We start from the raw sequence: 23035 nt of genomic DNA, 5'->3' as shown, positions 1-23035 counted from the left end.
TGTTTGCCTCCCCTTTGCTATCTTCTACTTTTTCCTTTTTTTTTTTTTCACTCAATCTTGTGTTTTCACAGATAACATCCATTGACATTTTCTCACTGCCTGAGAACACAGATAAGAAATTTTCTATACCTATTATTATCTTTTGTTGCTCAGCTCATGGTTCCCTTAGCAGTAATAGGGGCCTCTCTAAAACAATGTACTCCACTGGAACTCGACGTACAATTTTGCAGTTTTATTCTACCAAAATCCTTTCCTTTATATGTTTTATTGGTCTTTTAGTGTCAAAATAATTCACGAAAGCCATTGCAATTATCTCAGTTGACTTTCATGAGGTTTGGACCAGGCCCCAAACGCATTTCTATAAAAAGATGAACAAATTCTTTTAGTTGGAGAGTATTAGTAGAATTCTGCTGTGACATTTATTGAGAACAAAATTTACATTTCCACATAAGCATAGCTGAATTAAAATGAAGTAGGAATCTTCTTTGTTTCTTTTGCTAATAATGCTTGTACTGATCTGATCCTCCTTGTAACATTGCAGATCATTCTAAACTTTAACAAAGTTAAGCGATGAATACAGAATGCTGGCATTGCATCCCAGCTATGAACTATGATATCAAAATTATGTCTTGTAGTCCAGCAAAACACTGATGCATCTCTCTAATGTTTCAGCAGAATTAGGTTTCTGAACGGCAAGTAGGTACTAAAATTTATTGCTACAGCATTAAATTTGTACCTGGTTGACTTTTATTGAAGACACTTCTGCCCGCCTTGCCAAATAAATTACCCTGCTTCAATTCCTCCACTTTTCATACTGCTAACTATTAAACATTGAATAGAGGTAATTTCATTATTTCCTGAATATCCTACCATCAACTTAGGTAATGTGGATAGACAGTGACTATTTATATTAAATACTTCTCACTCCAGGAACAGTTTCTGCCAAATGAGACAAGTATTCAACAAACAGAGAAGTGACGAAACCCAGATTCTTCTGCACTGTGTATGTTGTAACCCTGCTGCCCTTCACAGCCATAACTGTGGCAGTCTTTGTATCTCTATAACACTATCATAAGACTCAAAATGCTGCTAACTTGAAACTTTGCAGGTATAGCATAGGTAACAATTCAATTTTGTATTATTTTCTGTGTGTTTGAGTAAGCACTAATTTGTGTCTTTCTCTTGTATCTTGCCACAGAATTTCACGAAGATGGGAGGAATATATGATAGCTCTTTTTTGATAAATCTTCCTAAGGTTGTGAAAAACAAACAAACAAAAAACAAAAACATCCCACCCAGACTACTGGTGCAGAACTTAATGAACTTAATTCTTGACTGCCAAGAGTGAAGAGCAAAGAGACTTTGCTGCTTCATGGATCAGCTGTGTTCAAAGGTGACAGTGATATCGAAGTGTTAGTCCCTTCAGGGGCTGTCTGCAAGAACACCTGGTGCAAGGTATGCTTGATTCAGCATGAAGTCTAGTGGGGAATTATTTTATCTACAAAAGAGAGATATAAAGAACTATTTCATTCCATCATGTCAATGCATTTTTTGAGAAGATGACTTCAACTTTTAGAGGAATTTAGCTTACACTACAACATTGTTGTGTCTTTCAGCTTATACATATACAGCTTTCATACATTCACTGTATGAATACAAACATTAAAAATATGAGGACTTCAATGCAGTGGTGGAAGTTCACATCTTTAATCAGCAACAAAATCACATAAAGCAAATTATATTAAGTAAAACTTACATGTAGTTAATCTATGCCCAGCAATAGCTTAGAAAGTGAGAAAACAACCTTTTCAGAACAGAATACTTTGGAGGTAGAGCAAGATGCATCAGTTAAAGTTTTGACACCAGCATTAAAATATTGATTCATAAAGCCTAAACCATGTCTGTTTTTATAAACAGTGTGGGTATAAAACTGGAGAGATGAGTAAGATACCTCCAGTTAAACTGCCATTGCACATGAAATAGTTGCTGTCACACTGTAAGACCAAAGGTTTATGTGTTCCTTTTTGTAATATACAATGCACAGACTAGAGAACTTCGGACTGGTGCAGTTGTTTTCAATTAGTGTTTCTCCTTTACACTTTGTGGCTAATGTTTTCCTATTATCAAGGTCTTGCATATTTTCAGCACCCACCCAACTCTGTGGTATTATATGTAATTTTTTTAAAGGTCTGAGTGACAAGTACATTGATATAAGTGAATCATCATTTTGCAGGCATAACATTTTATCAGATTGGTTTTCAAGTAGATTTATGTATTTGAGAGTCTGCATCTGCCATACAAGATTAGTGCATGGAAGATAGGACATTTGTTGCAACAGCGAGCGACAGAATTTTATATTTTAAACATGTGAAGCAAACTTGATAGTAAATTAGCATCATGTTAAGTAGTTCCTGTTTATCAGATACAGTAACTAGAGCTGAACGAAAAGGACATTATTGTGCAAGATCAGGACAAGTTTCCATTCCCCACCAATGTCACTGCTTTACATTCCAGGATGAACAAAATATCCTAGGGTGGTAACCACATGACCAAACAAGAAAAGTAAAATAAAAGAACAGCTGAAGTACAATATTTTCTTTGAGTGTGTGATGAGTTTGCAATATGTGCTGTAGGATACTTTAGACATGAGAATTAACAGAGAGAGAAAAAGGCAATTTCATACAGAACTACTTTAAAATGAAGTCTTTTGGGGGCAGAAAAATCAAGACTTTAGTCAAAGACTAGAGCATATTATCAGTTTGAATGACTTGCTTGTCTAGTGATGCTCCCTCACAATGCATAACACCATGTAACTCTTTTCAGCCTGACATACCCAAATTATACAGATTTAACAACATGGACACATGCCAATACTTCGTGGTACAGAGGCTAGCAGACCGTGCAGGCTCTGCTGTACTTGCCACCCCACACTGCTCGTACTTGAAATGAGCCTAACGACATTGTGTAGCTGGGGTTTCACTTTCAGGATACCCTATGACTTGCCTAGAGCCCTTGTGTGAGTCTGCACTTCAAATAAAACTGATGCATACTCAATGACTTTGCCAGAGCCACAGTTAATCTATGACTATCAAATGGTAATTCTTCTGTATATCTTCTGGAAGTTTGAATTTATTCTTCTGCTGGAAGTCTTTGTTACATTTTCCATGTGTTAGCCAATATTTTTTCCCTTCTCAGTCAGCTTTTTCTTTTCGATACAGTAACAAGACAATAGCAAAAAAGGACAAAAATTAAGACTATGAGAGATTGTTCTATGGACTTTCCTCAACAACACAATCAATCTCTGCTGGTTGGGTTTATATAGTTGTGTTTTCCAAAGGCAGGTCCCGAAAATTCAGAAGTGCGCAAAAAACACATAAACACAAAAACAAATGTAGAGTGATTATAAGATAATACTCTGGAATGACAGGCCGTCCTCCCAACAATCCAGCTATAATTATGCCTCTCACAAGCACACAAGTGTCAACATTTCTTTTCAATTTTATGTCTATATGTCTATATGAAGAGATCAGCAGTGGAACGTCCTGGTAAGATTTGTATGATCAATGGCTCTATCAAGAAAAGTGAGGTACTTTTCAAACTGTACTCATCCTACTTTCATTTTACAACTCTGCTACTTTATCTAATTTCCTTATTCTATTGAGGCAACAGAATAAGATTCCACTGGTTTTACTGGAATTTAGACTGCATCCCTACATTTAAGAAATATATTGCACCACATATGTATTGGTGAAGACATACTATTTATAATAGCAACCAAGACCCACAACAAACTTTTTAAAGTGCATACTAAATTAGTGTATGCAGTCACATACAAGAGAATGCTGCTACTACATATTTGTGTGAATCATTATAATATGCCTTATCACAGACGTGCATCTTATTTAACTTTGAGTCATGACAGCCTTCTGTTTCATCTCTTCCGTATGTCTGTAGCTCTCATTAATTTATCCTGTCAGTTCCCTCTCACAATTAAAAGTGGACTGAATCATTAGCATGAAGATTTCCATTCCTTCCAGAACTTTTATATAGGTTTTAAATATTTCCTGTGAACATGACTAAATATTTCCATAATCTACATAATTATCTAAACTTTTTGAATTGATAACTTTTTGGTCTTGAACATTTCTTCTGGAAGTGAATTTTACAGCCTGGTTCTGTGGTGAATGAAAATTGTTTGCTTTTATAAGTTCAAATTTTGCCTCCTTTAAGCTCCAAGAATTCCTTCTTTTACTGTGAGTGGAAAACAAAACAAAAACAATGGCTATTCTAAGCCACTGCCTATTATATATTTTGCTCATGTCCCATTTCATGCATCTTCTCCGTAAGAGAAAGTCTTAATCCTTTTAATCTTCATGTAAGAATTTGCCTGTGTGCCTGATGATTTTCATCACCTACCTCACTCTGTAAGGACAGTGCACTTTGTAAAATTCGTAAAGAAATGAATACAACTCTCTGTTGCAATCATGTCATATTTTTATTTGCATTCTATGGTAAAAACAATTAAGCTGAGATTTTCAGTGAGTGCTTCACAGTGCCTACATTTACTATGTTTGCAGCAACTGTGCTTGAATTCAAACTCCTGCCTTTGTAGCTGTATGGTTCAACAACAGCCCCCTTCTTGAGAGGCTGAACTTCCCTTTCTGGGACATTGTTGGACTCATTCTACATGAGAACCAGAAGAGTGGCAAATGATTATAAGGAAATTTAGGATTGAGCCCAAAATCCTTAGAGAAATACAGACATAGCTAAAGTCACATAAATAACAGAATCATAGAATCATAGAATGGCCTGGATTGAAAAGGATCACAGTGATCATCTAGTTCCAACCACCCTGCTATGTGCAGGGTCGCCAAGCACTAGAGCAGGTTTACCAGAATGACATCCAGTTTGGCCTTGAATGCCTCCAGGGATGGGGCATTCATCATTTATTCCTTCCTACAAAACTAACTTTATGTATTTGTGAAGAACACAAAATGTTGGGGGTTTTTTGTTTGTTTGTTTTTTGTTAACCCATTTGAACAGGCAACATTTTCACATCAGATTGACATTACATAGCTTACTTGTCTAATTTTGCTAGATCCTGTTGAATAACATCTAGACTAATGTATACCATATCATCTCACATGCAAAACTTGCTGTTCCACACATTGATAAATTCTAAAAAAAATAATATATTTAACAAGTTCATTATACTGTGGAAAAGTGGAGATACTTGCTATTTACCATATATACAAAATGATCTTTTATTAATACTCATTGCATTCTTAGTCACCTCCTGATCTAGATAGCATCATTTCAAAAATTAGACTTATTTTTTGTTAGCAGTTCTTTTGCTTTAGTCAAATCATTTATCAGCTGGAAAAGTACACAGTGATATTGATAATATCTCTATTTTAAAACTTACCCATCTACTGCATAGTATGGCATGATATCTGGAATTAAGCTGCTCTTTTCCAAGCCATGGATTGCTTAACTTTGGTTGAAAAAAAAAAGCAATATTGAAATAGACAAAATATATTTCTTTTAACTAAAAGCACTGCAACTACTAGAAATCTGGATTACTTCACATTAAGAAGAAATAACACCATTCACAAGATTTTCTGCTAAGTAAAAGTACATGATTAAAGTTATTTTATTATGGAATAGCATGAATATCCACCTCTGACGTTCACACAGTTTCAGTGGGCAGGAAGGAAATAAACACTCATAGTGCTTACCAGAAGTGACCTGGTTAGTCATTTCTCTATCAGAATTACTGGAGGCAGACTGATATGATTCCCTGCTAGAGAAGTAATTGCTGCTGAAGGAGTACTGTGTAGTCAGACTGCTTTGCTATTGGGTGAATACCTTTCATGAACCTTGTATTCACTTCCAAATAGCAGTAGCTGTTAGAGGTGGGAATTGAGAACTAAAGCTTATTTTTTCTCAAACACTTAAACAGTTGGTCAGTTTCCCTAAAATTAGAAATGGAAGAAATGATCATAATGTGTTTATGACTTCTAAGAGACAGCGCTATAATATAAAACAAGTGCATTTCTGTATCAAATTATTGTTCCTGGCTGTTTTTTTGTTTTTTTTTGCGTTTGTTTTTGTTTTTTTTGGGGGGGGGGGGGGGGGGGGGGGGGGGGGGGGGGAGTGGGGTATTTTTGTAGGTCTTTATATTATATTACTAAACTTCCAACTTTAATGTTAATGCTGTGGAAAGGTTATACAGCATATTATGTGCAATATTAGATAATCTTTGTAATTTTTAATGCTGTTATCTTTTTTTCCTTCTTTTAAATATTATTTTTGAACTACTGTGAACAATGTTACATTTGAATATCAAGCAAATGAAATGTAGGTCATATCTGCAGAGGTCACAGTAGCTGAAAATCCAAACTGATAACATAATGAACATGAACATAAAATTCAAAAATGAAAAATAATTATTTGATAAGCAGCTGGCAATTTGTGTAAAAAGCATGATGAGGAAGACTAAAAGAAGCATCTTTGCAATTCCATGATCTGGTTTGAAAAGAGAAATGTCACTATTTGAAAAAGGAAAATATGTTAAATTTACATGATTAATACTCACTGCACATTTTAACATTTCAAAAATGGGAGTAATTCTCGAGGTTGAAAAAAGTGCAGTTTCCAAGTTAAAGCTGTTGGAGGCAAACTGGCAGAGTGTTATGACGGTTGTAGTGGTAAAGGGTTCTAACTTACAGTGCTAATTTACTTCACTAGAGGACCAGATTGCACATGCTACAATCAGTTTTTAATTTAGAATTGTATCACCCGACAAAAGATACCACCTCAGCTCTACATGATGTTACACAACTTTAAAGCACGACCTGTTTGGCCCTGCATTTAGGAGTTTTCTACAAGCACTCCCACTGCAAACTTATTTTGAATGTATCAGTCTGACTTCTGCTAGAAGCAATGGGAATCAGTAGTTTAGAAATTTCATACATTTCTGCAGGGAATCACTACTGTTACAAATGGTTTGAGTACGTATTTGTCATAATCCTTCAAAAACTGCACTTGAAGACATTCAAGAGCTTCTAAAGACTGTTTCATGCCATGTGGCACTTAACATTTAGCAAGCATCAGCAAAGCTTGCTTATGATACTTTAAATCATAAAGTATGACAGCAGTTCTGCATCTTTGACCCATATCAAGAGACTGGGACAGATAGTGATCAATACAATTTCTGTCAAACTCTGCGGCGGAGAACATTTATTTCTGTCACTGAAGGTCAACAGTACATCAACATTAATCAGATATTTTTGTTTCCAGTTGTAATTTAATCCTAGCACCATATGAAAGACACCATATAGATCATAAGTTTGTGCAGCTGAGTGTGCCATTCTGTACAAACTGATTAGAAATATGCAAATAACACAAGGAAACAATCTGCACATTTGCGTACAATTTGTACATGAACACAAACTTTGGCTTATGTTTAACACAACTTGCCTCTGGCAGTAGTCAGGAAGGATATGGAGTTGCAGATAGAGATAGCTTTTGCTTTACCAGTCGGGACAAGACAATAGCTAAGCACCTTTTGGACAACCAGGCTCTGTATGCTTGTTGGGATGCGTGGCTGGAAGTGAACTGAGGACAAATAGGCTATGCAGGTTGCTGGAGGAAGCTGGATTTGCAGCTGTGTCTGGACAGGACACAAAGAAGGTAAACAAACTATTAAATGTCTTGAATGGAAGATAGAGACATCTGACTTGAGAAATACTGGAGGGGCCACCTGCCTAGCAGTCCCTGAACAACTGCAAATGTCTGGGAAATAACTGAGTCTTTTGAGCTGAACTCCAGCGCAGGGAAACCTGTGGCACTGAGGCCCTGGAGCACCAGTGGGCCTATGAACAGGGATGTCACACTTCTCTCTGCTGCTGCAGCTTTCCAGCTTGCCTTACTCCCTGACCCAGCACAAGTATGAGCTGCAGGCATATTTCTTCATGACCTGGCTTTTAGGTGGTTCTCACCATAGGATGGCATGTAAGTGAAAGCAAGACCTCCATGAAGCCTAATAACTCAAAGCTTGAGCATTTACCACCACCAACAGCCATGCTAATCAGTACAGCCCATTTATCAGCCACCAGCCCGCAATGGCTATGGGTCACCAGCAGCCAGGTCACACTGAGCTGATACAGACCCATTGCTGCAAGTTTGCAGGGTGCTTCAAATGCCTTTCTGACACTACCACTGTCATACTGCACAAATACAGAAAACATTTTCGGGTCAGTGTTCATTTCAGCAAACTTAGGCCAACTCAGAACGCTATGCTGTCTTAACAGATGTGACCGCTCTGAGACTCAGTCAGGTTAAATACATATGTTTATACATGCGAACATGGTTGTAGCAGTTTATTCATTTTGGGCTGCGCTCAATGGCTGATATACACACGATTACAATTCAAGTGCCATGAGCACACCTCAAGCCAGACGGGCCGCCCAGCACCCGTCCCGCCCGGCTGAGCTCCTCCTGCTGCGAGAGTGGATTCGCCACCACCCCGCGCTGCGCCACGACCGCCGATCAGCACGCGCCGCATCTCCCGGACAGCACTGCGCGTGCGCGAAGCCGCGGCGCGGCCGGAAGTGCGCTCGGTGCGCTTGCGCAGAGGGCTTCTGCGCGACTTGACGGAGACCAACATGGCGTCCTAGGCCCACCGTCCCACCGTCAGCGGGAGAGCGACGCGGCTGCTGCCATCATGTCCCGGCACAGGAACGTCCGAGGCTACAACTACGACGAAGGTAGTGGTGAGCAGGAGTTGGTGGCCGTGTCCGACGCCGTTCCCGCTTCGGGCCTGCCGACAGCCCCTCCCTTCGCGCAACCCCGACCCGTCAGCCCTTTCCCGGCGGGTCCCTGAGGAGACCGCCCGGCTCGAAGTGAGGGCGTGGGGGATCGTCGGGCCGGTGGGAGGGGAAATGCAGCTCGCTCCCTTCCCCTCCCCTCCGCGGGGGTTGGACGAGGCGCCGTGGGAGGCCTCGCCCCGCTCCCCCTCGGGCCCCCCCGCCGCTTCCCGCCCGTGGCCGCGCTGCCGCCCGCCGCCGACGTGCTGCCTCGTGGTCAGCGTGGGAACGCGGCCCTGGCAAGCTGAGCTGCCCGGCCCGGGGCTGCCAAGGCTGAGCGCCTTTTGGAGGCGTGGGAGTCGCTTAAAGCCAGTATCGGTGTGACTGAGCCTCCCTTGAATCTTTTGGAAGTTTGTGGGCCCAGTCTCAGTGCAGCCAGATGGTATAATGTGGATAAGCGACAACATCTGTACAGCGGCAGCACTTCTGTGTAGGAGAGCCGTAGTTCTAGAGGATAGAGTTGAGTGTCTAAGGAAGAATCAGATATTTCTGCTGTATTGCACTGAAGTTTGCATGTAGTGAATGAGATCTCATGTAAGAATTTGGCTCGAGCTTACAGTAAAGTGGCGTTTTTTTGTCCTGTCCTATTAATACAGGCAAACTGTCCTTTGTGCCTTTTTGCTCAAGGGTTTTATTTGTGTTGGCTTGCCTTGTGAAAAAAATGGGCACACTTCCACTTTATACTGGTGTTTTAGATAACACTTAAGCGTGGAAGCAGCTATTTTGTTGCCTAACTTTTTGTCGCATACAAAAAATGCAGGAAATATTTCTGCCTGTCTGCTGTTCCTCTTGAGTGAACAAAGTTCATGAATTTTTGAGCTGAATTTTTTCAGCCTCTATAGGTAGTTACGTCGTCAAAGATGTTGGTCTTGACTGGACCTCTGTCCTCTGTGCGAATAGAACTTTATAACTCACTTTAGTGCTTGTACTTAGATGAGGAGTTCTTTTAACTGAGTTTACTGAGATGCACTGTAAATTGATGTAACCATATGAGGCCTATGTTACTGTTGCTACTCTGAAATTCTACTGCTGCATTACACATCAGGTTTAATTATAGGTATGTATACGTGTGGTCTATATACTTCCGCCATATATTACTTTTGCAGTCACGTGCGATCTTGCTACATTACTCAGAATACATGTATGTATATTGCTTTGTTAAGCCCAATTGGTTTTCTAAAGTAAATATCTGCAGTATTTTTGGTCTCTTTTCATAGGAAGGCTTCTTCTGAGGCCTGAGGAAGGATTTTCAGCCTTCATGTAACTGTATTCTGTTTTGAGCTCTTTTTGAGGTGGTGTATTCAGAGCTGAATGAGTTCTGAACTGAAATCTGCTGAATTCCTGCAGAGAGTATTTTTGCAAAATAGCCGTTGATGCTGTGGAACGTATCTCTGGTCTCTAAACTGTTTTCTATTAGTTTTTAAAAAATAGTCTATGGTAAATGCAAGTTAAGTTGACATTGATTTTTTTTTTTTTCCTGTTTTGTGTTGAGAGTAAAATTAACCTTTCACATCTCCAATAATTCTGTTTGTTTTTTGGATGGATACATTGTTTGTAATTTTCTAGTTCTGCGGCCTTTAAGATGGTATCTGAGTACCAGATTTCTGTGTAGCTGCCAGCTACTTTTTCCTCTTGCTCTTGGAAAAAGAAGCAAACAATATTTGTGAATTTGTTAAGCAGATGCAACAATATCTTTAAAAGTATTTCATTATTCTATTATGTATTTCATTATCCTTGGTGAAAAGTGCAAGTTTATTTTCAAGATATATGTAATGCCAGGGTATGTGTTTATTTTTAATTGGGAATAATTTACTTTCTAATTGTTTCCTGATGATTGATTCTTGATTTGTTTTTTTAAAATTTGAATTGTTAAGGTCTATGGGTGTTTCTGAGTAACTGTATAGGATTCTTGTTTTTTGGCTGAAACCGCTTGAAACTACAGTGGGAAGAAATTTAGAATTATGCTTTTGCCTTGCTGAACTTTGAGTTTTGGAAGGTGGGTGGATAAACGAGGATAGGTCAGTGAAAAGAAAGCTGAGAAATAGGTAAGTATAGAGTAGAAATCCCAATCTGAGCTACAGGAGTGATGATTGTAATAGAACAGTCTTTTGTTAAGGCTATCAAGAGTCAGGCAGAAATATCAAGAGAAGCACTAGGAATAGAAGTTGGTAGAACTGAAGGAAGTTAGATGATGAGGGCAGCATTCCAGAGGAGATGGTGAAGAATTGCAACTCCTGAAATTTTTCTGCTGAGAAATAAAGTACTGTATTATTTTAACATCTAATAGTAGAGCGTCTTACCTAGGTAAATGAACAGCAACTTATTGTACTTCTGGTATTCTGGAGATGTAGAAGATCTTAATACCCTACAAAGAAGAACAAAAAAACCACGGTCCTTTGAATGATTTTATGATTCTATTTAAAAAATTGTGCAAACTAACCTTTATTTATTTATTTATTTATTTATTTTACTTGATAGATTTTGAAGATGATGATGTGTATGGCCAGTCAGTAGAAGATGATTATTGCATTTCTCCTTCTACAGGTTAGTTCAAATAATTACGTATAAAAATGGTTAACGTGTTCAGTCATGTCAACTACATTACTTTGGGGAACGGATGGTCAGAATGTGCTTCATATGAATATCTGATTTATGGATATACGTTGATGGTGTTGAAATGTTGGCTATCTTTAAAAAAGTATTTGTAGGATCCATCTCTGTGCAACAGTTGTGATTCAGTGTCTGGTATTTGACATCTTTTACAAAACTTTGAAGGTACATGGGGTAAAGAGTCTTTGTGGGATGCACCACTGGCCTTTGCTTGCAGCTATTCTCATGCAAGTTGATGTGAAGTTAATAAGCTTCTGATTATTTGGAACATGGCAAAATAGGTGCAAAAATAGTGATGCTATGTGCTCAGGTAAGATGGGATTGGAGTGGCTTGGCCTAGCTGAATTCAACTTAGCTGTAATACTACTAGATTGTATTCATTTCTGAAAGAAGATTCAGGGTTTGCCTGGGTTTGGTGGCGGTGTAGAGTCAGGTAGACCCTAAAAATAGTATAGCTGATGTTGTTCTGTGGATGACTTGTTTGGTTCTAAATCCACAGCATCTGTGATGTGGCATCTGGCCATGGGTAATTGAGTTAATTGGATCCTTAAAAGTCTGTTTCTCTGTCATCCTTTTTAGATAAGCTAATCTGGGTATATAATTTTACTAATTGTAGTCCCATTCCCTGATTTAAATGTTAACATTTTGAGTTTCTAAGTTTAATTGCTAGTCTTCTCTTGATGTTTTCTAAGGAATAGGGTATTTTTTCATTCAGTGATGAAGCTTGTGTGTACTTGAAAAATAGTTAATAGTGTGACAGTACAATACTGTAAGTGCAGTATTTATTTGCATGCTAACTTTTTTACTTGTCACTGAAGTTTAAAAAAAAAAAAATTTTGGAATAATATTATGAAGACATCAGGCCATAGGAGGCAATTCAGTGTAGAAAGTAACTATTTTTCAGACCTGAAATATTTTTTTCTGTTTGAGTATTGAACTTGTTAATTACTTAGGTGATGTGGACAGATACAAAGATATTTCCCAATCTGTCTTTTCGCTGTGGTGAAAACAGTTTAGCATCCTAACTTTTTTTTCTTGTCATTTTTGTTTTTAAAGGAGGAAGTAATACTTGTTTTTGTTTTTTTAATACTTGAATTTTTACCTAATGTAGCAGCTCAGTTTATCTACTCAAGACGAGACAAACCAGCAACGTTTGCTGAGCCACTGGAAGAGGAATATGGCTATGAGGATACGGAAGATACTGCTGGTTATTTTATGCCCAATCATCAGTTGACTGAAGTTGATAGAGGTAATGACAGAAAAATAATACTACTCGGACCTATCTGATGTGATTCAAAGTAGTAGACCAAATAGTCTGAACTCAATCTTACACAACCAACTTACCTTTTGATATTCTGAAATCTTATGTTAGAACTACGTGCTTCATGGGCAGTAGCATCCATGGTGATTCTTCAGGCTCGTAACTGCCTTTTGTATAATACTTGTATCTCGCTTGCTTACATTGAAATATACTTTTACTTTTGTAGCAGTTTCAAGCGTGACAGGGTAGGGGGACTCCTTTCTCCTCTTTTGTTGTGGAGGAGAGAAAAATGACCCAATTAAGGTAGGGAGAGATAACAAATTCACTACCAATAGTAGAAGAATGTAAGATAATAATAAGAAAAGGGAGTTACAGTTAGTAACTCAAATGGGAGAGAGAGGAAGGCCAGAAGTGCATTGCTGCTCTCTGTGCTGCTGGCTCCCAGAAGAAGCCCTCATCCATGTCACCTGGAATTGGAGATCATATTAAGGCTCTAGGGAAATGCAGTACATCTCAGTGATCTTCCTCCTGGGGAGTCAGAACTCACGTGAGACTGCTAGACAAAAGGAAGTACAGCTCTGCAGTGCACTGTGCCTCTTCATTCAACAGCCTATTGTATGATGTCATGATATGGAATAGTGTTATAACCAGGAAAGCTTTCTTCCTGGAAATATTTAGATTTGATATGAAATATAAACAACAGAACTACTGTACTGTTTTAGACCAAACATCTGTGTAGCTTAATATCTTTACTCCACAAATGGAATGAGGGGAGAAAGAGTATTTGTATATAGAATGGTCTTTTACTTACATTGCATTCCAAAAATGGTAGGTAGTAGTATTTGGTATGTGTGAAGTGATGCGTTTCCTTGAAACGATGTCATTAGCTACCCATATCCTTTACAGTTTTATCTGATGCTGTCCTGAATCCATTAGTCATTGATTTATTGATCCATTGTCGATTCCACTTGATGCTGTAGCTGTAAGTTCAATATTAAAAGCCCAGTTCCATGTACTGAGAGGTGGGGTAAAGAATAATTGCTTTTGTTTTTCAAACTTGCTACCTAATATCTTAAATGTTCTCTGAAAAGGATTCACAAGTCTCTTTCCTAAATATTAATAGCTAACTTTTTGTTTTTAACTTATTTGGAATTTTGAGAGTTATTTTTATGTTAGTAAGCACAAAATTTTATTGTTGAATGAATAGAAAATGCATAAATGAAATTTGGTACTTAAAACATACATTGTCGAAAATTCTGGAGCAACTGATAAATCTAAATTTAATATCAGTTGAATTTGTAGAATCAGTGATAATGTATATACATGGGTAAATGATAAATTGGGGGTGTAATATGCTTTGTAGCAGGAAGTGATGCTGTAGAAGGTAATTGGAAAGAGCCAGTCTAGATGCAGTTATCTGAGGACTGGCGCACCTTTTCTATGAGGAAGGGTTGAGGAAAGTGGGTTTCTTTAGCTTGGAGAAGAGAAGGCTGACCTCATTGTGGCCTTCCAATATTTGAAGGGAGTGTATAAACAGGAGGGGGAATAACTGTTCAAGAGGGTGGGTAGTGATAGGACAAGGGGGAATGGTCTTAAACTGAGACAGTGGAGGTTTAGGTTAGATATTAGGAGGAAGTTTTTCACTCTGAGGATGGTGATGCAGTGGAACAGGTTGCCCAAGGAGGTTGTGGATGCCCCATCCCTGGAGGCATTCAAGGCCAGGCTGGATGTGGCTCTGGGCAGCCTGGTCTGGTGGTTGGTGACCCTGCACAAAGCAGGGGGTTGACATCGTGGTCCTTTTCAACCCAGGCCATTCTGTGATCTAGACAGTGCTGTAAACTGAGTTTTCATAATACTTTTGACAAGGTCCGTCAGTTATTAAGAAGTGATATGTGAATGAGAAAACTCATTTTGGACATAAAGGAAAAAGATGGAAGGGAAAACTACCAATAACCATTTCCATTGTGAATTCAGCAGTGTTTTTTCATAAGATCTGTTCTATTTCAGTATTATCATAGAGCACTTGGAAAAGTGTGACAAGTTGGCCATTAATACAAGAGTACTGATTGTAATCAAGGTAGGGAATTGGAGATTATTCATCCTAATTGACAGGTAATAAAATGTTCAACTGAGACATTGTCCAGGGCTCTACCAGTACTTGTTCTGCATCAAAACAGCTGATATAAGTAACCATGTGGTGTTCTGTAGTATTGGATTTGCTTAGCAGAGTTCTTTCAGTGTTGCCATCTTCGAGGGGTTGTTCAAATAAGGAATTTGCAGTTTTCTTACTGTTGTTTTAATGGTCTTCCTGAAACTGGCAGTAACAGTGATGTTCAAGATACTCTTCTGTTAGGTTTTTATCTTTGAGATCAGCACATTACTTCCATTGAGGTGACATCCTGTTAAATTTTTTGTCTCTAGCTATGTGGGATGTCAGAACTTAGGAAACTTATCTTAATCAGAATTTGTATTGTGGTCAGCTTTATCGGCTACTCTAATTTGAGGAAGTTTGCTTACTAAATTACAAAAATATTTATTAAAAAAAAAGACTGGTGAGAGTGATGATAACAGTGTCATTAGACTTAAATTGAAAAGTGAAAGATGTCTGAGGAAAAAACACTTCTTTTTCTGAACTATTGTGAGTATATCTTTAGTGTAACTTTTCTTTCATTTTGAACTGTGCTCAAATCCTGGAAAGTGAAAATAACTTCTTTATATTTTTTAACTTTAGGATTTAATTTTGTAACTTTTCATTTCCCTGTATGTTTTGTAGTGTTTTTCTCAGGAGTGTAGGAATACAATATAAATAAAATGGATTTTATGAACCAAAAAATATTTTTTGATTCTAGGAGAGGCAGTTTGAAAGCTGCTGCATTCATCTGGATTTGCTAGTATTTAAACTTTTTCAATTTTTAGGGCCTGAGTGTACCAAAAACGCTGCTTTAATTTTGATACAAGTTGTAGCTCCTGTAAACACTTAACACAGAAACCCATTTAACAGCATGTTTTAACTTACTAAACGATTTTGAGTAATTTTAAGGTGATCACCTGTATTTCTACTCTGCAGTTAGTTTTATAACATCAAAGTATTACGATGTTGAGACTTTATCATAGACTAATAAAAACATAGTAGTCAGTGATGTGTTCCTTATTACAATATTTGAAATGAATCAAATATTCTCCAGGGTTCCAGGGATAAAATTTTACTGTGAAAAGAAAAGAGATTAATTTATGAAGGGTTTATCTCTTACTGTGGTATTTCTCTCTGTTTTTTTCTATTACTGTTTTTGTTAATCAGATGTGTGGTGTTTGTAGTGAGGCTGATTTGTTAGAACTTTGTTTTGTGTCAGTTTGTAACAGTAATTTGTTTTTTATAGCTCGTCTTAGTTCATGCCTTGATCAAATGAGAGAAGTTTTGGCGGAGTCTGTACCAGACCAAGCAATGGAGCAAGCAGTACTGGCTAGTAAATTTGATGTACAGAAGGCTTTGGATCTTGTGCTTTCACAAGACAGTAAGCAAAACGTGAAGACCAAGGATGAGGATGCTGTGATTGTAAGAAAGACGACAAAAGGTATGCTATTATGTAATTGTTTGGATTCAAGATGTTTCATTTGTATATATAGTTAATTTTGGCTTTACAGGCTGTGAGGATGATTATTGTTGCGTTAGCAATTTATTGGAAATCTTAAAGATGCCAACTGCTATTTCTTTGTTCTGAAAATGTTTAAAGGAAGCAGTGTGTTTCACTGGTGTAACTGTCAGCTTAAATTCAGAATGTAAGCAACCATCTGCATTTCATAGTAAATTTCTGAATTTTCATGTATGACTTAATTAATAAAAATATGTCCTAACTTGTACTTTCAATCTTTGTTCAGTAAACTGACATTCCACAGTGATACCTTTTGTGTGTGTGTGTGTGTGTAATTTGTACAGTAACTTTCTTGTTTTGATTTCTACTTGAATCTTTATAGTCCTTACTGGCATTGCTTTGCTGATTTGTGAAGTTGTGTAGGTATTTCAGTAGATAACAATAATTTAGTTGTAGAACAGCAGATATCTTTGAATAACACTTTGTAATTAAATGCCTTTTCATGTTTCTTCTTGATTTTTTTTTTTTTTTTTTTTTTTGATGCTGCTCTCTACTTTCTTCGTTGTGGCTGTACTTCCATCTGAAAATTTTTGGCTATTGTAAGGTAAGGAGACTTACTTTGTTTTCCAGAATTACTTACTAATAAAAACTGTTTCACTTGTGCAGTAGAAAATGTTGACAGCTCCAACAAACCAGAGGTTGGAAATTTGACAGCCAAAACTGGGTCGGCTTGTTATTCCTTAATTGCAAGTGACAAAATGCTCCCTAATGTTGAAAAAACTGGTATATACTCATCTGAAAAGAAAGGATCAAAATCCTCTTCACTCGTTCCGTCTTCTTCCAGTGATGGTACCTGTAAAGAATCATTTTATGAGCCTATGAATGAGACAGAGAATCAGCTATCAGAAAGTGCAAGTGTAGTAGGTTCAATTTCTGACAGTGAAGATGCTTGCTGTAGGATAGGAAGTAACCCATCTGGAAATTCTTCATTTAAGAAGTTGAAATGCAAGGAAGCACAGGACTTGAAATCCTTGCTGATGCAGAATGTGGCTTATGATTCTCTGAGTCTTAAAGACAGTATTCCATCTATTTCCTCAGAAACTTTTGCTGGCAGTAGTAATGAAAATTTTTGCAGTCCTTGCGTAACGTGCGCTTTAGGAGAATTGGCTCTTGATAATGAAGTCAGCCATACTGCACATAGAAAGAAGGAACTTGAAAATTTTTCTTCACTTGTGCAAAGTAGAACGCAAGAAAACCCCTCTTCAGAAATGGCTGCGTTGCCAGTTTTAAGGTCTGGAAATACATCATTGGCTGACTTACTTCAGGAGCACCAGGAAAGCGGTGCAAGCCACTGTTATTCTTTGGCTGATCTTTATACCCAGGCAACAGCAAGTATCTCAGATGAGAATTTGGGAACCTCATCGCTATCACAACTAGTAAGTCAACCACAGACTGCAAGTGGGATGCCAGAGTTAACGGGATCTTTGTCTTCTCTAGCCCTCTCTTCAGTTTCTCCACTAAAGGAGGTTGAGAACTTAACACTCTCTGATTTAATAGCAGAGGCTATTGAAGTAGGTGATACTCAACAGAAAGCAGACTTTTCTGTACTCAATGTAACTGAATTGAGGCCCTCTAAAAGAACAAACATTGATTTAAGTGTCCTTTTAAAAAATGCGAATGCACCTGCAGAGCAGAATGTGATAGAACAGTCAAATGTCTTAATTCCCGAAACAAAACTTTTAAAGGCAAAGCAGGGAAAATGTTCTGTCTTAGGTAAAACAAGTAAGACCAGAAGAGGGCTTACTTCCAAGAGGCAGGACTTGTCCCTTTCATGGATGAAGGCTCTGCGTGCAAGACCTTCAGCATTTGCTTTAACTTTATGTCTTCCTTATCCTCCAAAAGGTTATAAGCGACACACAGTTGGTATGCATAAAGCTTTCCTGTACAGTAGACAAGTACAAGATGTAAAACCTAAGGAAATTGCTCCTAAAACAGCCATAACGCCATTTGACTTCAAAACAGCATCTCCTGATGATATTGTAAAAGCTAATCAACAAAAAGCTTTTACAAGAAAGTAGCACAAGGAAAAAGAAAAGAATCAATGTTTTTATCTTGGTACGTTGTAAAAAGAAATACATAGGACCTATTTACAGTCCAGAATTGAGTTTTTAAATTTTTTTAATTGATGTGACGATTCTCACTGTAAGATTGGTAACAAATTTGTATGTGAACTTTTTAACTGTTGCACTGAATATCTTTATTTTTGCTTAATTTTCTCTTACAACTTTTTTAACTTTTGTGAAGTCTCAAACTTTAGTATGTTGATATGGCATATACAATATCTTATAAACCTCGTTGGACTTGTTGGAACACCTGTCCAGGGGTATTTGTATATATGTTTCATGGGGAAGAACACTGAAGTATTATTTTTTTGAAATAACTCAGTTTTGCTATGTAGTGTGTAGTTTGGAGTGTGGAAACTTCAGTTTAGATTGCAACTGTTTTATTAAATGCTCTTAAAGCTTAATCTTCTGGTAAGGTATGCTGTTAATCACTATTCTCTTTATTATACTGAAAAAATTCTTCATTTTTAAAAAGCCTCACTAACCTCAGGTTTTGATTGAAAGTTGTAATAGGACGTGTATAGTTTTCAATAGGACCAAATTTGTTGGGGAGCAAGTGCTTACATTTGAAATTGCATTCCCTTTCTTCCATTCTCCAGTCATCTGTCAGAATATGGGTTTCAGGATTTTACTGTAGCTGTTTTGTAGATAAATATGTGGCACATGTTTCACGGGAAGTTTTAGTGGAATTCTATCATTTGTTTTCAAGTCCTTTAGAAGAGCATTGGACTAGCTTCTAACTTTAGCATGGGTGTATTTTCTTAGTGGAAGAAAATGTTTCAGACAAAAAGCATAGGTGCTGTTTATATCTGCCTCTTGTCCGTTTTGAAGAAAGCTTCCATAGTGGTGTACACATATTGTTTTCTACTATTGCCACCATCACTGTTGTTTCAAAGCTTTACACTGAAGATTGGAATTGGGACATCTAGAACTGACTTTTTTAGCTGATGACCAGATTCTGGTGCCCTTGTTAGTCAAGTTAGAGACGTGTGTATCTTTACATTGGTATACATTAGTATACATTAATTCTTTGGTATACTTCCAGTGTCAGTGTTTTAGATTCCTATCAGCAAAATGTGCAATAGAGGTACTGCTGCAACTAAAAAAATACATTTGTTCGGGTACTGTAATATGTTTATTTGTAACAAACTTGGCAGCTAGTATAGAAGAGTAGATACGGTTTTAATCTGGTTTTCATTTAGTGTGTTGTATCAAAAGATAGGACAAAAACTTAAGTTGATTCCTGACTTCAGGTTGCACTGTAATTTTGTTTCTAAATAAAAACAGGATGAGTTCCAGTGTGCTCAGGTATAAATTTCACGTTCTGTATATTTACTTGTTTGTCTGGTTGATGCTAGCTGTTGTTTTGTAGGACTGTCAGCAATCTGACCTCTGACCTCTCAAATGACATTCATATTTCTAATTCTTACTAATAAAAGTTATATTTAATAACAGTGCTGACGTGTTTATGTTCTAGATTACATTTTAGATTCAATCGTCTGTATCCTTACTTGTTTCAAGTGCCTTAAAGCATTGAAGTATAAGCAATATAATCCAGCATTCACCCTGTGTTCTCGTAAGTTCATGAGCAGGAACAGAATTGTTGTATTTCCTTTGCCTTTAGGTCGAGGATCTACCTTTCTTCCATAAATTAACATCCGTGTAGTTTCTTGATCCCTCTTAGATTCATATTCTTGATGGAACTAGGTAGATTGTACACTACTTCACTGATCAGTTTTAATAGCAAATTGTACTTTTATAGCTGTCTGTTTCTCTGTAGTTAGTATTAGCTTCTCACTTCTACAAAGTTCAGATGTATTTTTCCCACTGAGGCAAAATGTCCTATTTGGAGAATTTATTGCTAAAATTAGCGAGTTTTTTTGATGGTTTATATTCTTCTAGTAGATAAATTTTAATTTCTGTATGTGAAGTAATAGTGGAAAGCTTGCTGAAGGCATGCCTGGCTATATATTGGAGATCTCCTTGTTTTCTTATGTTCCATGTACTCTTGGGGCTAGGTAGAGATTTCTAATGTGTACATTTCTAAATTTTTCTTGTAAGATTTTTTTTCCCTCTAAATCTTTGTTGTGTTGAACTTTTCATTGTTTTTGGTCTACTTTTTCAATCTCTTGTCCACTGTTCTTTGCCTGAAATTTCTTAGCATTTGTAATAAACTTAGAGCTGAGTACTGGGACATACATGGAAGTATATAACTGTGGATGCATTTGGAAAGCATGTGCAAGAAGTAGGTGGCAATGTGTAGTACTTAGAACAGTTTTGCCATGGGTTTCATGCAGATGAAACTTTGAATAAGTGACTGAAGCCCAAGGCCAGTATCATATGTTTATTGGGGTTCTTACTATAGAATTGATATCTTAATAAAAAAAACCTTTGGATCTTGTTTGGTAGCTAAATTTTCATGTATAAATATTTTTTTGTTTGCATGTATCTCAGTATTGCCAGTGATCTTGAAGAAACAATGCATGCTTTTCTGTGTATAAGGAGTGGGGGAGGAATTTTTCTTCAGCCTGTAATTCTGAATCCTGAAACGAGGCTTAAATTAATACAAATTTGTAGGCTGGGCACTAAAAGGATGCCTAAATGAAGAATAAATCTGATTTCCAATTAATTTTCAGCAGAGGCAATTTCAACACTTGCAAAAATTTACTTTTTTTTTTTTTTTTTTTAAACCAAAGGTGTTACTGTGTATGCTTTGTTGTTACTCCTTAATTTCTTTAATCTTGTTAATGAGAACCAGGTTTCTTTCATCAGTAATGGATTTAATATTCTTAAAATACTCCATAAATATAATGGTATATGGCATTTGTGTATAACAACTCTGTTTCTGCCTGTGTTATGCTTAAAATAATCTTATTTTACTGGTGTGTATATATAATTTTTCCCTTCAAATTGCAGCTACTGTGTATTTTTGTCTAATATGGGTTAGTTGTATTTGTTTTGGAATACACATTAACATTGTAAAGTACTTGTGTCTGTGTTGACATATGAACATGTGAAAGATAATGTCAAGCTACGTAGACATATGGCTTCTGGTATTTGGACTGTATATTTCAAAGGTGTTGCATACATTAAATTTATCTTGCACGTTATTCTTAATTAAGTGGATACTGATTTTTTTATATGAAATTATGTTTTGGATATTGCTTTATATGCTTAAATAAAATGCATATTTGAAAATGCAGTCTTAATTACAGTTTCTTGTTAATTTCTTCATAAAATTACAGTGGTGATTAAATGTTCTGTAATTGCTTCTGTTGTGGGAACACTGAAATATGCACATATTGCACATACATAATGTGCCTAAATATGCACAGGCATCATTTTTTCAATGAAAGATTGCCTTGGAGAAAATAGGGCAGAAACTGACACATGCTAATACAGCTTCAGATACTATATTCAGGCTCCAATTTGCTTTTGTTCGAAACGGGTGTTTGAAGTTATGTTGATAATTTTGATAGCATTTTAAAACCGTATTAGGGTCTTAAAAATGAAGGGATATCAGTGAAAGAAGAAAAAGGCACAAAATAGTACTAGCTTTCTAGATCTTTGTTATGGTAGAAGGTACTACATAGACTACTAAATAAAGTTTCTGAGTATCTCTTCCATTTACCTCTTCTGGGTTTCTTTTTCTAGCTGATTTTTACCAGAACATGCTTTGGAAAACGAGTGTGAATTGACTTTGATTTCTATTAGAACCTATTTTGGAAAATCAGGGCAAATGAAAAGTAAAAATAAAATAAGAGAAGAGTACGAAAATAACCCCCAGTAGGATTTCAAAAATGATTGCTTTTGCGTACTTTTTAATGTAGTAATAGTTACCTGTTTTTTTTTAAATCACAACAGAGAATTCGGTGCTTTTTTTCCCTCCCAGCTTGTAGGATGTTAGGAGCAGAAAATTCCAATTTTAGAACAATGAGATCAAAAACTTCACATGACTGTTATTTGTTGTTTTTAGTTCAGAAATTGCGATTTGAGTAATTTCTAATCGAATTGTTCAGACAATTCTTGGGATCCTAAAAAGCAGCAAGGTACTTCAGTTTCTGGAACTGCTGTACAATAATATTTTGAAGAGACCAGTTGGTGCAGAGGGGTGGAGTTTGCTGTTTTTGTTCTGACGTTTTCCTCCAGTCATGTGATTCAAATTCATTTTTCATTAATCAGCGATTTCTAAAAATCAGCACTTATGCAGAAAGTTTCAGAGCAGTTTCTGCAGAAATGACTAGCTGTTCAAAATAGTTCTAAGATGATAGGATATGAATTCTTTTTATGGAGTATGTACAGTTTATCACAGTATGTTATATATAGACAGCAGTTTAGTTCTATACACAGTCAGGTCTGAAATCTAAAGTGCCCAATTTTCTAAAATTGTTGTAAAAACAGTCTTTGTATTAAACATTGAGTTGTGGTAGGGAGGGGGAAAAAAGCCGCAACAAACCCACCCAATCTCATCGCTTTAAGAATTTTATTTTTACTCTGTGAATTACAAAGTACTGAAAAGGTGAGGGTTTGCTGCTTTTTTTTTTTTTTTCTTTGAAAACTGAGATAAGAGTTACCAATAAA

General features: G+C 36.9%; 1 protein-coding gene across 2 annotated transcripts in view; it reads left to right on the top strand.

Annotated features, from left to right (window-relative positions):
- The first annotated feature begins 8626 nt into the window (after positions 1-8626).
- HBS1L (HBS1 like translational GTPase) overlaps positions 8627-23035 on the top strand; it is a 64451-nt gene continuing 50042 nt past the window's right edge. Inside the window, exons 1-5 of one of the 2 annotated variants that reach the window (XM_042888826.1) lie at positions 8627-8771; positions 11349-11414; positions 12592-12729; positions 16119-16313; positions 16941-17114. In XM_042888826.1, coding sequence (XP_042744760.1) covers positions 8729-8771; positions 11349-11414; positions 12592-12729; positions 16119-16313; positions 16941-17114 — 616 coding nt within the window. In that variant the 5' untranslated portion in view covers positions 8627-8728. The remainder of the gene's footprint in view (positions 8772-11348; positions 11415-12591; positions 12730-16118; positions 16314-16940; positions 17115-23035) is intronic. The other variant, XM_042888809.1, reaches the window with a different exon arrangement.

Source organism: Lagopus leucura, unplaced genomic scaffold (genome assembly GCF_019238085.1).
Source record: "Lagopus leucura isolate 7727_CA_CO unplaced genomic scaffold, USGS_WTPT01 Super-Scaffold_73, whole genome shotgun sequence".
NCBI classification, from domain to species: domain Eukaryota; kingdom Metazoa; phylum Chordata; class Aves; order Galliformes; family Phasianidae; genus Lagopus; species Lagopus leucura.
The sequence above is the reverse complement of the archived record's forward strand: the minus strand, read 5'-3'. Positions and strand labels throughout refer to the sequence as shown.